Source organism: Pseudochaenichthys georgianus, chromosome 22, assembly GCF_902827115.2.
Source record: "Pseudochaenichthys georgianus chromosome 22, fPseGeo1.2, whole genome shotgun sequence".
In the NCBI taxonomy this organism is placed as follows: domain Eukaryota; kingdom Metazoa; phylum Chordata; class Actinopteri; order Perciformes; family Channichthyidae; genus Pseudochaenichthys; species Pseudochaenichthys georgianus.
This window is the reverse complement of record NC_047524.1, coordinates 25974962-25992948: the sequence shown is the minus strand read 5'-3', so window position 1 is coordinate 25992948 and position 17987 is coordinate 25974962. Positions and strand designations below refer to the sequence as shown.

At 40.4% G+C, this 17987-nt stretch overlaps 1 protein-coding gene across 1 annotated transcript in view; it reads left to right on the top strand.

The window, feature by feature from the left end:
- The window catches only part of sntg2 (syntrophin, gamma 2), a 211933-nt gene that overhangs the window by 130931 nt on the left and 63015 nt on the right, over nucleotides 1-17987 (top strand). Inside the window, exon 9 of the mRNA XM_034110992.2 lies at nucleotides 9280-9404. Within this exon, the coding sequence (XP_033966883.1) occupies nucleotides 9280-9404 (125 nt within the window). The remainder of the gene's footprint in view (nucleotides 1-9279; nucleotides 9405-17987) is intronic.

The following is a 17987-nucleotide window of genomic DNA, read 5'->3' as shown; positions in this document are numbered from 1 at the left end:
TTTAAGTTGTGTAATACAATGTGTTCCATAAATTATGGAAGTCCTGTTTGGAGTTCTGCACGTACAGTATATGTGTTCATTTGTATCAGACTGCAGACCGTCTGAAGCATACATTGTTATAGAATTTAAGTTTGCAGAAAACATTTGGTAAATAAATCAATCTTCTGTAGGAAAGACATTACATATTGCACTAAAGAAATCTATCAATTTGATTTGTCATTTGAATAATCCTGTCAGCTCCTACAATGTGTGCATTATTCACTGAAAGTCCTCTGTTCTGATTCTAGTATTGACGTTTTGTCATGCTTTGTTGAAAATGTCACACATACAAAGATTTATGTAATCACCAGTTCACTGTGATTCCATACAAACACTGAGTTAGTGCATCAAACACATTAAAGATTGGTTTTGCAAACTTTTTCTAAAATAAAACAAAAATAAATCTGAAACAATTGTCTTTGTTTCAGAGAATAAGAATAACGGATAGGTTTTATGTCCAAACATGATTTAGGAAACCTATCCTTGTTTCCTTATTTTCAGATTGTTACACTGGCTTCGTGTTTTTCAAATAGACTTTTATTTTATAAAGAACTGAAGGACCGATATACATGTCTGATTTGCTGATGTACAGATGGTCTGCGTGCTGTCCCCAGAGACAAATCTAAACACGGAAAGATTGCTTTCAGTTTTCATGTGCCACAGATCTGGAATAAACTCCCAGGAAACGTCAGCACTACCTCATTTTAAATTGGGACTTAGAAATGTTCTGTTTACCTCAGACTTTAATTAAATAAATGTTGAGACTAGTTATTTATAACTTGCAGAGCACTGTTGCTGCACTGTTTTTCCATGTGTTTAAACTTCTTTGATATATATTGTTGTTTCTTAAAGCCTTTAAGTCGTGTGTAAATCACTTTGGATGTCTTGTTTTTGAAAGGTACTATACACAAATATTTTCCTCGCCTTTATTATTCGCAAAGGATGTCCTGTAATATAGCAATGCACATGATTGTATTTCAGTTATATAAAGCCTTGAAGCCATTGTGAGAGAATGTGAAATGCATTCACAAGCACAGAGTGGCTTATCAGACGACTGCATATAGGAAAAGAAGTATTAGCCATTAGAATGATATTGTTTTGCTGTAAAGTGCATTCTAAAGTAATTTGAAGTCCTGCTTTTCACAATGTTTATTGCCACCATCAGGATGTACCCATAAGCATGCCGCATTCATGCCGCATTAACACATGTATTTCTGCTAAAGCCAGGCTGCAATTCTAGTTTCTTGTAATGCTCATTACTGCCTTTTTAAAAGGTGTAAATGTCTGTCAGATCCCTGACTGCAGGCTCACTGTCTAAAAAATATCCATTAAAAATATCTCACAATGGAAAAACTGCTGCCAGAAAGAATGTAATGCATACATTTGCACTGTAATTGTCACTAGCATGCTTTATAATACTGTAAACCGTGATCGTTTTCCTTGCGTCCAGGAGAGAAGCTTAAAAATGAGACTACATGGAGTCTCTGAGAAGGTTCAAAATTGGTACCTTTTTTTAAATTTAATTTTAATTTATTAATTTTTTTATTGGAAGCAATTACACCAACAAAACAACAGAGCAGTGTCACATATAACTTCTATTCATCCATTTTCCCCCGTCGTTTTATCCCTCCCACAATCCCACCCAAAGGAGAACACTTCTCAGTACACAAAATGAAAACAGTACAAAATACATATAACAAATACATAAGTATGGAAATAATAAAAACATTTTAAAAAAGGGGGGGGGTGGCTCAGTCGTCACAGTCAGGCAGGGATGTCAGAGATTCAATATGATTTAAGAAAGGTCTCCACGTTTTTTCAAAAGAACTTAAGGAACAGTTGAGGGAAAACCTAAGCTTTTCGAGTTTAATGGACAGTAACATTTCTTTCACCCACCTGCTATGAGATGGAGGTTGAGCGTGTTTCCAATTGAGGAGTATAAGTCGCCTGGCTAACAGGGTGGCAAAGGCTAGAACGATCTGTATAACTTTAGAGGTAACAGGCTGCAGGGGGGCACCGAACAAGACCAAGAGAGAATCTGAAAGGATAGTAGTAGTATATGCTGTGCTAAGAGTCTTGAAGACATCGGACCAGAATGTGGTGAGCCTAGGGCAGACACAGAACATATGGGAATGATTGGCTGGGGATTGTTTGCACCTATTACAAGAGTCAGTTACATTGGGGTAAATCCGAGAAAGCCTCAAGTTAGTGTAGTGAACTTTGTGCACCACTTTACACTGTAGGAGGCCGTGCCTTGCACAGATTGAAGAGGAGTGAACCAACCGTAAAACTTGTTGCCAATAATCATCGGGCAGTGTGATTCCAGGCTCCTGCTCCCAAGAATCCCTGGGGCCGGTCGCTGGGCTGTCAATAGCAGAACTGATAAGGCTGTAAATGCTAGAAATTAGCCGCTTTTGTTCGGGATCAAGCGCCACTAACAAGTCAACCAGGGTTTCTGGGGGACGACTCGGGAATTTGGGGTTCTGATTCTGGACAAAATGCCTCGTCTGAAAAAAACGAAATAGGTGGGTTCTAGGCAGGTCGAATTTCTTTGAGAGCTCCGGGAAGGACATAAAAGTCCCCTGGTTGTAGAGGTCCCTACATTTGGTTAACCCTTTGTCAAACCAAGTCCGAAAGGCCATATCGGTGCAAGAGGGCAGGAATAGGTGATTATTTACAATGGGGGAGAGATCTGAGGCCCTATGGAGGCCTAGAATCTTCCTAAATTGAATCCAAATTCTAATGGTGTTAGTTACCACTGGATTTGAGGTGAAGTTGGAGATAGACAGAGGGAGTTGGGAGCAAACCAGGGAGTGAAGAGAGTTTAGACGATGCAAGTTCCATATCCACCCACGTAGGGCGTAAGCCGTCTGCAGCATTGTTAAACCAGTATAAAAGTTTATGAATATTACAGGACCAGTAATAGTGTAGGAGATTGGGCAATGCCAAGCCTCCAAGAGCCCTTGGGAGCTGTAGCACTGATCTTCTGATGCGTGGATTTTTTTTGCCCCAGAGGAAAGAGCTTATTAGTTGATCGAGCAATTTGAAAAAAGACTTCTTAATAAGGATGGGGATATGTGAGAAAAGATATAGAAACTTGGGTAAAACAACCATTTTAACCAAATTAACACGACCCACTAGGGATAATGGGAGTGCAGACCATCTGACAAAGTCCAGTTTACACCTCTCAAGGAGAGGAGAGACATTTTTGGAGAAAAGGCGATCAATTGAGTCAGTAATATGCACCCCCAAATATTTAAACCTGTCTGTAGAATATTTGAAAGGGAAAAAAGCTGGGGGTATACTTTTAGCTGTAGAATTGATGGGGAAAACTTCACTCTTGTGGAGGTTAAGTTTATAGCCTGAATAGGACCCAAATTTGTCGAAGATGTCTAGAACCACGGGAAGAGAGGCAGCTGGATTAGACATGTATAAAAGGAGGTCGTCGGCGTATAACGATAATTTATGAACTTTCCCAGCTCTGGTGATACCCTCAAATCCACCCTCCTGACGCAGCCAGATTGCTAAAGGCTCGATAGCTATGGCAAATAAGAGGGGGGAGAGAGGGCAGCCCTGTCTGGTACCTCGATAAAGGGGAAATGGGGCAGACTGGAGACCGTTTGTGTGGACTGAGGCGACTGGGCAGGCATAAAGCAATTTGACCCAAGATATAAATTCTGAATTGAAACCAAATTTCTGCAACACAAAAAAAAGGAAGCTCCATTCCACCCTGTCGAAAGCCTTCTCCGCATCTAGTGAAATAATCAATTCCGGACTGCATGAACTAGATAAGCCAATGATATTCAAGAGCCTCCTTGTGTTATGAAACGAGTGTCTTCCAAGCATGAAACCTGTTTGGTCGGTAGATATTATACTTGGTAGGACCCGTTGTAGGCGTTGGGCTAGGATCTTTGACAGGATCTTTAGGTCAACATTTAAGAGGGAGATGGGCCTATAGCTACCACACATAAGAGGGTCTTTATCACTCTTAAGCAGAAGAGAAATGGAGGCCTCCGACAGGGTGGGAGGCAGGCGGCCCTCAGCAAAAGACTCATTATACATTCTCTGGAGGGCTGGTGCAATTATGCCAGGGAGTAACTTAAAAAATTCAACAGAAAACCCGTCAGGGCCTGGAGTTTTACCGTTCTGAAGTGACATAATTGCCTCCTGTACTTCCTTGATAGAGATTGGACTTCCCAGCTCCTTACACAAATCCTCATTTATTTTGGGGAAAACTGTCCTATCTAGAGGATTATCTCCATCCCAAACATCCGGAGGACATTGGGAGGAATAGAGGTTAGTGTAGAAAGAACAAAATATCTTATTGATCTCTGTCGGGTCCGAGGAAACTTCACCTAAAGTAGATTTGATCTTGGGGATTAATCTGGATAGTGTAGCTGCACGCGCCTGGTGTGCTAATAATCTTCCCGCTTTGTCCCCAGTCTCAAAGAAACGTTGTCTAGCGAGGAATAACTGCTTCTGAGTCTTACATGTGGACATTAAATCAAATTTGGACTGAAGTTGAAGGCGTTCCTTATAAAGAGCAGGGGTAGGAGCTGAAGCATACAACTGATCAATTCTAAATACCTCCTTAGTGAGCGCCTCCGACTCTTGCCTTTCTGCCTTCCTTAGGTTTGAGACATAGGAGATGATTTGGCCACGCATAAACGCCTTACATGCTTCTCATAGCGTGCGTCTAGAGATCTCTGGAGAATCATTAGTATCAAAGAACAAGGAGATCTGCGTATGGAGGAATTCTTTAAAGGAGGTATGGGCTAGTAGGGAGGAGTTAAGTCTCCATTGTCTGGATGAGGGGACCCGACTAGGAAAGCTAATATCAATAGATGCGGGGGCATGATCTGAGATAACAATGCTATGGTAATCACATGAGTGGACCTCTGATCGAAAGTAATTATCCAAGGGAAAAAAATCTATCCGAGAGTACGAATGATGGACGTGTGAAAAAAATGAAAAGGCTTCGACTGAATGGGATTTAGCTCTCCATGGGTCGAATAAACCTAAACTAGATTTATATGTGTCAAGGACTTTAGCTGACTTGGACAACGCCAGGGGCTTAGAGGAAGCCCCTGGCGGGGTTTTGAGTTAAATTGAAATCACCGCCGATAATTAAGTAGTGGTCATCAACTTTAGGGAGTGAGGAGAAAAATGTTTAATAAATGTATCATCATCCCATGTGCATAAGCACAGGCCATAACCACCGGCATACTACACAGTCTACCAGAAATAATTACAAATCGACCATTTGGGTCCTCAATGGAGTTTGATAACTCAAATGGGACATTCTTGTGTATAAGGATAGCCGCACCTCTTGCCCTAACTGGGAATTTAGAGTGAAATACATCCCTTATCCAAGGTCGCTTGAGAAGGCCAATCTCTGAGGAACAAAGGTGGGTTTCTTGTAAAAAGAAAATATCACCCCTAAGTTGCTTTAAATGAGTCATTACCTTATTACGTTTGATGGGCTGATTGGCACCCTTCAGGTTCCAAGAGATAAAGCGAAGATTCTTACCCTGAATCGTCATATCATAAGGAGACGAGGGGCACTAACTCTCCCATGGCTGACGTGACTCCCGAGCCAAAGGAAAAGGGGAAAAAGCAAAACAAAAACAAGAAAAACACACATACAAAAAAATAAATTTAAATAAAATAAAAACAACAATAATCAACAACCCTCCCACCCCCCATTCCCTTATACAAACCAAGCGCGACCACATCTTCACTCCCAACAGGGTATCCCTTTCTGCTTCCATAACCTACTCTTACTCAGAGGTCAACCAGTTAAACAATGAAAAATAAATAAAAATAAAAAATATCCCACATTTTAAAGAACATATATGATTACAGTGAAGCAACATTAGTCCTCAACTTTAAACAAGCCGTCAATAAGTTTGCCTAAACAATTACCTCAAAAACACAAAAACATCCCACTTAAGAAACTCTACTGCAGGATAGCATATGGCAAGAGATAAAAGCAAACAAAAAGAGGTAATAATAGCAATAATTTAATAAAGTGCCTGATATAGGATAGCCTAACCGTCTCATTGGAACAAACATAACATGTTTACCATCTTAATCAGAACAGAAAAAAATGGTGATAAAATCACATGCGGCGACCACACCGTGCAATTGGAAGTAAACAAAGTCCCCATCATAACAAAGAAAAATACATGGAGTCTATACACGTCGCTCCCGGAACATACTGAGAGTAAACACAACTCACGCGCCGACCCGTTTCCATGGTCACCACGGCGCTCGTGCAAGGTGACCGCATAGCAGTGAGTACACGGGGCAGCATGCAGTAGCAGGAGCAGACGGCTTAGTCCAAGCAGACGGAGGAATACAGTCTTTTGGGGAAACCCTCAGTAGAGGGTGGCCGCCAGGAACACCATACTGCCCCCTACTCTTTGCCCATCACCCGCTCGTTGTAGAATGCGTGCGCGTCCTCCGGAGTCTCAAAAGTGAACGTTCCATCATCAAACGAAACTTGCAAGCGAGCGGGGAAGAGAAGCCTGAATTTCACTCCTTTCTGATAGAGGGTTTGCTTGATTTTGTTGAAAGCAGCTCGTTTCTTTGCAGTGATGGCGCTGACGTCTGGGTACACTCGCAGCGTTGTGTCGCGGTACTTAAGCTCGTGTTGTCTGGTCCAACGAAGCACCTTCTCCCTCTCTTGAAAACGATGAAAGCATATCACAAAAGGCCTGGGTGTACCTCCCGGTCCAGATCTGGGAGCTAGTGTGCGATGTGCTCTCTCGAGCTCCGGGGGTTTGGAGAGGACATCGGGGCCGAGGCTTCCCATCAGCAGGTCGGATATGAACTCGGTCAGGTCCCGGCCTTTTTCACTGCCCTCGGGTATATTTATTATCCGGAGGTTGACTCTGCGGGACCGGTTTTCCATGTCGTCGAGGCGATCTAGAAGAGACTTATTCTGGGTCAGTAGTGTTTCCACTGTTTTTTCCGCGCTTGTTATGCGCTCAAAGTTATCCCCCGCCAGGGTCTCTGCAGCAATGAGGCGTTTATTAAATTGATTCACCGTCTCGCGGAGCGCGTCCACCGAGCTCTGCAAAGGTTTGACAGACTCCTGGATTAACTCAGACATGTCTTTCCGGAGCGAGGCCCGTTGCTTCTCCAGTTCAGAAACCAGCTGGCTCATTGAAAAGGTGTCCGGTGTGTCGCTAGCGCCGGAGCTAGCTGCCGCCATTTTAGCAATTTTGCTAGCTACAGGAGTTGCACCGCCACGAGTAGCAGGGCAGTTCGGCGTATTGCTCGCTTTAGATTTAGAACCACTCATTTCACGACTGACTTGAAGTTATAACTGTAATCCGTCACTTTCCCGAATGAATTGTGGTATTTACACAGATATATTAAAGTTGAAGTGCAACCGGGAGACCTCCTCCGTGCGACTTTCTCCTACAACATCACTACCGGAAGTCCCAAAATTGGTACTTTAATTAATAAAAAGCGCGGTAATGTTACAAACAGGATATTGTTCAGTCAGGAGAGAAAGTCTGCAGCTTCCTCTCCCAGGTGCTGGCCGTGCAGAAGAGAGCTCACAAGCATTCGTCCTTCCCGCTTGCTGGCTGTTCGCTCCTCCTCTCTGGGAGCTGTGGTGACGTAGGGGACTTCCCCCTCGTTCTCCTGTGTCCGATATCGCGTTAAACAGAGGATTTCGACATTTTACATTCATTGCTTACTTCCACATGCCTTTTCTCCTCCTTATCTCTTTCATAACTTTATATGTAATACATGTTAACGGCGTCAATAGCCACTTTAATGATACTAATGGGCGGTAGTCCCGGATGTCGTAATGAAGGATTTTCAGAATAAAAACTTGGTATTGAGAACTTCCGGTTTCTTCCAGAATAAAATATCATTTAAACTGACGGTATGTTTAAGGTACATTATGCCATAAAACATTGATAATTTCTAACAATACCCAAATAAAAAACTTCTACTTTACAGTCCACTTGATGACTACACATGGTGGAAACTTCCAAACGCCACCGTTTGTAATGTGATTTTGAAAGTCATTCTTTAACCTGAGGTGAGACAAACCTGCAATAAAAAGGAAGATGGAAGATTATGGCCCATTTACAAACTGATCCCTACACCTCCCCCCACCCACTTTTATCCTGCGTGTTCATGTGGAGGGTCCACCAAATTAAGTGCCATTTCAAAACAACTAATAAAGAGTGGAAGTTATTTAACCCTGCAACAGGAAGTCTGCACCTAACTTAACTTTCTGCCCTATGCCGTTTGCATGATTTGCATTTTTTTTTTAAGTTTAAATGTTTACACATGTATAACGTTGACATTTTTTTTTTTACTGAGGATCATATGCCTAGTCTAGAAAATTGTAGACATGTGCATTTGATTGTCACTCTGTATATTAACAGAAAAAACCCAGCAGCTCATTAATTCAGATGTAAACGAGAACAGCCAAACTCCTCTTAAGATTGTTGTACCTTTTTGATAAAAAAAAAAAAAATTTGTCAGAGAAATGCAAATTCTTAACTGTGGTCAAGAAAATGTACGACAGTTCCTGTTTCTGCCAGAGAGAGGGGAGTTCGCCCTAAAATGTGTTTAAAGCCTCTAGCTTAAATAAGGAGCCTCTTTTGCATAATACATGACAGAAAAACTGAACGGATGAAACAATATATAACTGAAAGTATAGAATGATCACAAACTCTCACCTCAATACTAACACATTTTTATTAATCATAGATAGATAAGGATGAAACATACAGATTGTAAAATAGAGTTCTATTGTAATTGCTATCAACTGAAAGCTGCTGATTTCCAACCAGGGTTAAGAGAAGTAAGGACAGTGCCTGTTTTTCCTCGACAGGGGGGATGCGTTTGTACCGAAGCTTACCGCTGTATTTACACCCTCCACTTTAAAGAAAGAGCCTCATTCAGACACCAGACGGGGTTCACTCCGTCACGGAGTAGGAGGGTCTAGGGGTCGATTTGGAATTGGGCCTCTGAGTGTATGCAGGAGCAGGTCAGGACTTTAATTAGGCTATAATGATTAAAGATGCAGGTGTTATCCTTAAAGCAATTCTCACTGTCAAAGAGCGATGTTTCTTTTCTTCGTCTGTACAGCTGGTTAAGAAAGGATTTCTTTGATCATGTAAGTGGTGCAAGTGTTTCATCGAGACCAGGTCTTCGATGATCAAAAGAAGCAGAAAGCTCATCGCATTGTTTATGTATTCCACGCAGGCTCCATCGCCCCCTTCGCCCTCAGCTAATGAACCAAAGTATGAGAAGCGCTGGCTGGATGCCGTCTCCCTGCCCCTGCTGATGGCCAGAGTCTCCAGATACAAAGCGGGCACCAATAAATTAAGGTAAGGGTAATCCTGCGTGATATAATTCACCTCCGAGGTAACACAGTTCACAGAGCACAGTTGTTGGCTTAGCGAGCACTCTTTATTTAAGCGAAGGGACGTTAAAGCCAATATCTATGCACAGGCATAAACGGCTTAAAAGGTCACTTCAGCCGTGATGGAAGGTGTGACTGTGAACACCGGTCAAACTTCTTAATGCATTAGCGTTTTATACATGTCCCTTTTTTGTAGTGATTTTCAGTTGTTTAAGCATTTTTATCCTCTCAACTGAGACACAAATCAACCTTAGAGGTGAATCATTTTACAGAAATACAGACGGCATCGCAGTCATAGCTTCCTATAGAGCAGGGATGGGCAAAAGTTTAAAATATTAAACTTGGCGAAACAAGTTTAATATTCTAAAAACCAAGACTTTGTTTATTTGAAATCAGATGAAAACAAACTGTCACGGACCCTGCCGTGTTATCTATGATTACTATATGCTTTTCATTCATAATTTCAGTGGGAGAGAGGGAGGGGGAGCGGCGCTGAGGAACAGCAGAGTGCGGGCTGACAGGTGTCTGTGTTGACATTCCCCTTATTGTGGAATAAGGGGAATGCCAACCCAGTCTCACAAAAAAACGTGTAATAACTACGTTGGTCCACAGCGTAGGACGTAGTATTTCTACAAAAACGCCTCTGAAATTGTAAGATCCTTACGTTTTTTTTCACCATTCATTCCAATGGCTGGCGTCTATGTCACGTGATCACATTCACATTTGTCCCTGCAGAAGAAAAAAAACATGGCAGAACTTCGTTTTATTCTCGGTGTAAAATGCCTATTTTAAAGTTAGTTTGGCCATTAAAATGCATTTTTGATGTCATTTGATGCGAGAAATATGAGTTGTTATTTCAGATTATGTGTGCAGTGGATGTACATGATCTTTAGTTTGCTAGTTATTACGAAGATTACTTCAGGAAATTGTGTCGATACAACGTTTTCATTGTTACCAAGGTGGTTGCTAGGGACGCTGCTATCGATATTATTTCTGTTATGTTGTGTAACGGTTTAATGGTGTAATCTTTATTGCTACCCCCTTCCCCGTCAATGTATAGTGTTGGTCCACAGCGCAAACGTATTAGTTTAACAAAATCCGCATCTAAAAGTGTGGCATAGATACGTTATTTTCCGCTGTGCAATTCTCCATTTACTCAACAATAACACATAATTATCCTTGTGTTTATTTATTTGTTTGATTAATAAACACAAGTTGGAGTCCTTCAGGACCGAGGGTCGGAGCAGCTAATTTGCTTTACAGAATATTACACCCGGAAGTAAGTATTCTCTCCGCTTCGCTTGACAAACCCCGTGATAGTCCTCAAGCTCTGTGATTGGAGAGTGTGCCGAGCGTCGAACAGCACTTGAAATGAGATGGAACCACGGCAGACTGTCCAAAACTGGATTTGAACGGGTCCACCGCGTCCCCCCCTCCCCCACCCCGTCCCCAGAACTACACATGCTGGCTATTGTGTTTCGCAACCATGTTCGCAACATGTTCTATGGCACGTCTCTACTGGGAGTTGTAGTTTTAAAGGGAAATGGAAACACTTTTCAAACTGCTTTCCATGCGACAATATTACCATTAGGAAATGTATTTATCTAGTCTATTTCCAATGTAAACGATCGAGATACGCGAATTTACTTTTTGAAATACGTGCCTAATGACCATGGGCGCTTCCATTGCTCCGGGACTTTTCCAGTGACGTCACTGACTGGCTTCCTGGGCCAAAGCTCAATAACAAACAACATGGCGTGCAATGCACCAGTAGTTTACATTACAAGAAAACGGTCGTCGTCAGGAGTTTATTGTATTGCCCCAGGCTGCACAAATGGATTTTATACAAAGAAGGAAGAAGTACATTTCCATAGGCTGCCACTAAAGGATGAGAAGCTGCTCAAAGTCCAGTCTGGATGCCTGGTTCAATACAAAACATTGGATTTGAAGCCAGGATCTGTTCCCACAATATTCGATTTCTCAACGTATGCAGTCGGGAACACCGACCGTCCCAGCACGTCGGCCGCGCAAGACAATGACAGTGTCAACAAACGTGAAGTTTGAGCCACCAAACGAGTTGCTTCAGCTGCCGAGAGAGAGGTAAATATTGCAGCACTACCAGATTACTAGCTCACACATGTATTTACTGACACAGTGTGACCTTATTAATTAACGCAATCGCGTCCAAACTAAATGGTAGCTATTATTATGATGCACAATAGAGAATTGGGGGTGTTCTATAGCTCAACTAATTAAACTGGCATACACACGCTCATCTATCGAAAACAGCCCTAAAAAGGCTAGTATTGCTATCAATGGATGGTATTGCAGGACCCAGAGCGGACAGCAGATAACGGAATTGCAGTTGTATTGCTTATAGATTATCAGAACATTTCAAAGGGGACACAGCCCCATTGGATATTAACCTATGGATTAACTACATCATCGTTTTTATCGTTGTAATGCCATTGAAGACCAGTTTAGACCAGACAATGAGGAAGGTAAGCCGTTAGCCTGGCGTATGTTAGTACCTAGCGCCACTTGTTTTGATGTACGTTTTTGTGGATAACCTCGCGAGTTTGTATCTTTCAGTGTTGAGGTGGGCACCGTTAGATTCTGTGTCTCCTTGCGATCATAAACGATGCGTTGGATGTGCGGCTAGGATAAGTGATAAGGGAGCTAGGAGTGATTTTCGGTGCAGTAATAGGTTAGCATTTTCGCTCGGGGCTAATTCAGAGGCTCACTGTTAGCATTGTGTTTTTTTAATTTTTTTATTCCGGATCGTATGCCACTCTATTCGACCGAATCGGTTCATAAGCATAGGCCATGGGATGCCTGGTAACTGTAGATGCTTCCACATCAATGTCATCTCCCGACGAATAGTCAAATTCATCGTTCAAAACGTCGATCTCATTGCAAAATTCCTCCATCGCTGCCATATCTGCTACGTTGTGTTGACTTCTGGTGGAGCGAAAACACAGCCAGTGACGTCACCATTTGGGACTCCCCTAATGGCGGCGGCCTGGTCCCGGAATTCCCCACCCGGCCGGCGGATAATTAATTTTCTTTTGGCGAGTAATATCATATACAATAAATATTACGATCAATATCCATTGTAAAATGAATAAACTACCGGAATATTATAACTGTAATTGGTGTTTCCTTTCCCCTTTAAAAGACGTTTTCGTATTTCCCATAATAAGAAGTTGCCAGTATTAAACTGTGTACATCCCTGGATGTTTAGGGGATAGGAAACACTCACATTTAAAACATATAATTAATAAATGGGTGAAAATTGCTTGTGCCCATTATGGGCAGCATTAATATATATACACACATGCCAGCTAAGGTCAGAAGAGCTTTATTTTAACAGCTGGTCTTATGTCTGTGACCCCTCCTGTTGTTCATTGATGAGCCTGAAACATGCACTTGTCAAGGTTCAGATGCACATTTTGCAAATATGGCAGTAGCCATCGATCATCTTAAGATAAGATATACTTTATTGATCCCAAGTTGGAAACATTTGCGTTACATCAGCATGTGTAACAGTTGTAAATATGCAGTGGTGATTATTTGTAAATCATTTAGTATAATCACATAAATTCTGTGTTTTATATTTAATAATTCTGTGTTCTTTATTTATTGATTGTTCAATACCTGACAAGGCCGGAGATGAAACACTTTGGTCGCAGGTTCCTCAACAGTGCATTACAAGACATCTATCAATATGTGTACCTCCACCATTAAACTGTCGTATTCTGCACATTTCTTATACTATCTACATACATCTTATAAGAGTATAATACATATGTATAATATCAGTTAAAATAAGTGCTTCAACATAGTTAACATTGCTGGAGGTATACACAAAGTGTTTCATTCATTGCATAACTACACCGTTTGTGTATATGATATGTCAATAAACCTTAGGAAATATTGAAAAGGATGTGCAAAATAGTCATTATATACAGTCTTTAATTAATTATTAGTAGAGAATAACGAGTAATGAATACACTTTATAGAGATCCTATTAATATCTAATAATAAAAATAATGAAATTCAATAACATGCTTTAACCACTAGGTGTCCCTTTATATCAGCTGTGCACCTTTATGGTGTAAATACAGCCTATCTACCAATTGGATCAAATATAAAAGTGAGCCGAATTAGTGTTGATACTGCAAGGAGACGTATTGTGTGAAAAGAAATGTAAGATGTTGTTTAATGGCTGATATATTTATGATCCACGTCACGTTTTCAGTGTTGGCGGCAGTTCCTCATCTTTGTCTAGAAGTCTTCTCATCAGGGCTCTAGAAATAGAGAACTACGGCAGATATGTAATATGTAATGCAGCAGAACCGTGTATTACAATGCCGTTATGTGATGACTTTCAAAGAGAAAAGCAAGCACACTCGGAATAAAGTGTTTTCGGTCTGTTTCCAGTATTTGTTTATGACGATGTGATGTGAGATGTGAGACTGGAATTGCACAGCGGAAAATAACGTATCTATGCCACAATTTTAGATGCGGATTTTGTTAAACTAATACGTTTGCGCTGTGGACCAACACTATACATTGACGGGGAAGGGGGTAGCAATAAAGATTTCACCATTAAACTGTTAGACAACATAACAGAAATAATATCGATAGCAGCGTCCCTAGCAACCACCTTGGTAACAATGAAAACGTTGTATCGACACAATTTCCTGAAGTAATCTTCGTAATAACTAGCAAACTAAAGATCATGTACATCCACTGCACACATAATCTGAAATAACAACTCATATTTCTCGCATCAAATGACATCAAAAGGCATTTTAATGGCCAAACTAACTTTAAAATAGGCATTTTACACCGAGAATAAAACGAAGTTCGGCCATGTTTTTTTTCTTCTGCAGGGACAAATGTGAAGATCACGTGACATAGACGCCAGCCATTGGAATGAATGGTGAAAAAAAAAGGTAGGGATCTTACAATTTCAGAGGCGTTTTTGTAGAAATACTACGTCCTACGTTGTGGACCAACGTAGTTATTACACGTTTTTTTATGAGACTGGGTTGGGAATGCAGAGACAGGCTACAAGTGTCCTAGGTTCAAGTTAGACAACTAATGTATGGGTTAGTGTTCATGACTTCATGTTTATATCATCGTAATGGTTAATCTCAATGCACACACATTTTCCGTGCTTTCCAATAGTTTAAAATAGTTTTATTCCACTGTTAAATAACCTGTTTAATACAAACATGCCACTTGTAAAAATTAAATAACTTTTCTGAGAACTGATATTTGTTTAGCAAGATTATTAGAGGATGTTGATTGTAAAATTGTAAAATGTCAATGAAGATGTCAGACTTAGTATATTTGTTAATAATTACATACAACACATGGAGTTTTTGTGTGTGTTCCAAGTGAATCTGCGGCCCCCTGGTGGACAGTACATACATTATGTGGCCCCCACCACCATAAAAGTTGCACATTCCTGCTATAGAGCATCTTATTCTCAAGGCTGAATCACATTTAGTTATTCCAGCCCACGCTATTTGTCCGGGCTAGACCAATGAATGACTGACACTTATTACAGAATTGTAATTAAGAAAGTCTGACGATAAGAGGTGAACACCTTTTATATATGGTTTTTATCATTTTTGATGCTTTTCCAGTCTAAACCGACCTTATTGAGTCCGTTTGTGTATGGTCTGGGTAACAATGGATGGTTTAGTGCAAACAGGGATGCTAATGAAATATATCATTAAATCTTAACTAATTGTTTTTCATACAAATTGGAAATAATTCACCTTACTCAGAAATATATAATTAAATATTTTCTAATTGGTTTTTTTATTGTTCAAATTGGAAATGATTCACCTTCCTATATTCTGTATCACTTCACACATTCTGACTGAGCAGAAGTCTCTTCAGGGTGTGTCTAGTTGCACAGTTCAAGAATTGCAGGTACATGACGATAAATAGATAATGGAACTCTGCTTTGCTGAGTTAATTAGAAATGTTCATTAAACTTGTTTATTGGATGCCTCATTAGGTATCACCCACTTTTGACAGCTGCCCATGATATGACAAAATGCTGTACTGTAGAAGGATGTTTCCAAAGAGGTGAAATGTTGTTGAGAATTACAGAAGAACAACATAATTACAATAACAACTATTTATTGTTGCTCAAGGCTGCTGAAATGTAAACCTTAGTTTCACCTGTACTCAAGACATTACTATCCTCTGTGGCAGTTTTAGACCAAATCTACTGGGGTTATTTTATTAGGATATGTTCTGTTGTTCAGTATAAACTCAATAGTGCACACAAAAATATATAAAAAGCTACCACACAATGTACTATACATTTCTACTCCTGTATTTCTACATTAGCTTACAGTATAGCAGCTGTTGTCCGTCTGTAGCACAGTCCATAACCTCAGGAAGGACTTCCTGTTTACCTCTGGGCTTCATTTGGATAAATCAACACTTCTGCAATACTAAGTCCAATAAACAGTTTAGGTGCAGAGTGAAATATTGAAGACATTTTTTAATTGAAATGTTAAGCTTCGGTCCGGGGGACCACATTTTTTTTGTGTGAAACCGCTCAATGAACTGCATCTCTGGTCTCGCATACGTCACCAAGACGGCCGTCACGTTGGCACATTTCACCTCTTTCTTTCAGAATGAAGCGCAAAGTATTAAAAGAGGTGAAAATCACTGTCTGGGCATGTTGAGAGCTGTGCATACACAAAAGGGGAGTTAGTCGGTTACGTAAGAGCCAGCATGCGAGACCGGCTTTACAAGGTTTCGGTGTAACGTTAATGCTAGCTAAATTCACTCTGGGATTTGTAGTCTTTCTAGTTGCGTATTTTTCATAGTCTTATATTTCACTATTCACTATCTTGACAGTTTTAAGACAAATCGTGACTTTTTTGACATGGAAATTATTTTTTAAGATTGACAAACATCATATGTGTAATTCGTGGCACAATTCAAACGGGATCGAACATTAAGTGCTGCTCCAAAACCAACGAGTGTGGAGGGGTGTTGTGTTATCAAGCCCTCAAACAGCGAGTCTGCATGGGTCCTGACTTCACCTGCTGCTCAGACCAGACTCAATGCTGTGTGTTCGTCAGGAAACGCTGTTTACAAACTGTTCCTGCAAACATTCACTGATAAGCTGCACAACAAGATAGGCATTTAATATCGTCATACAGATGTTAACAACTTCATGTTACCTCGTATTGTTTTTAACTCAGGATCATATAGGCTACCCATGTTTAGTCTAGAAAACGTTAATTGTGTGAATTTTATTATACTGTTGTTTATATTTTCAGGGACTGTTGCAAAAACCAAGCAGCTTATAAACATGAGATTTTAAAACAAAAAGTGGTTTACAAAAATAAACACCATTAAAGATTTTGAGTTTTATTATTATTATTTTTTTAATCCAAGAGATGCTGATTTGAAACTGTTGTTACGAAAATGTACGGCATTTGCTGTTTCTGCCAGAGAGAGGGGAGTTCGTCCCAAAGCTTGCTGCTGTTTTTACACCCTCCACCTGGAGGAAGGGAGCCTCGTTCAGCTGCGAGTGAGACGACAGACGGAGTTCACTCCATCACTGAGGGGGAGTGGGTCGGGTGTGGTTTGGAATTGGGCCTAATATAGTGTCTCAATCAGGATACTTCTCTTAGTTCATTTTCTATGTTCATAATTTAGTGTATGAATTTCAACCAAGTAATTCTGTCTTAAATTGCACAAACTGCTGTGCCCTAACTGGAATTGACTATCGCTGCTGTTAGCTAGCTAGCACCAACCAGTAGCTAATTAGCTAACTAGTTAGCAACAATCGTTTGTGGTACCAAATCCTTACACTGCTCAATTTACCCTAAACAAATACCTGTGGCTTCTTTTTAACACCAGATTAAAAATGTCACTTAAAATAAAAAACCTTAAGTAGAACTTACATTTGTATATTGCTGTGTTTCAGAGCAACCACACACGCTGCTAGATTAGTAGCCAATATGGTGACCATTCATTGTGAGAAGTGTCCAGCGTTCCACACTTAACTTTTGAATCATTATGAGTGCACCATCTGGTACTCAAAGTTCATTTTGCTTTCCTTCCTATTGATACACTTTATGCACAAAGAAATAGCAAATGTACGTATACGTATTATGGTATTTGAGACGAAGCATCACTATGTTAGCTCATTAATAACCATCCTTTATGAGTTTAATTGAGTACTGTTATCATCTTTGTCTATGACATACGCATAATAATGTGAAATAAATAGCAATGTGAAATATATGACAACGCAGCTATAAACTACAACTAAGACTTGTGGAGTTTATATACCTTAAACTTGACAATTCTCCCGAATGTGTTCACGGCAATATCTCGCAACTATATTTTCTCTCTACTGACTTTGAACTTGGGGTGTCTTTATATACCGTATTAGAATCTTCCATACGTTTTATTTGTAGTCCTATTGTACATTGTTTTTTCCGTATGAGTTAACAAAACGTTGATGGTATTATTGCAGGGCAGTTCATTTACC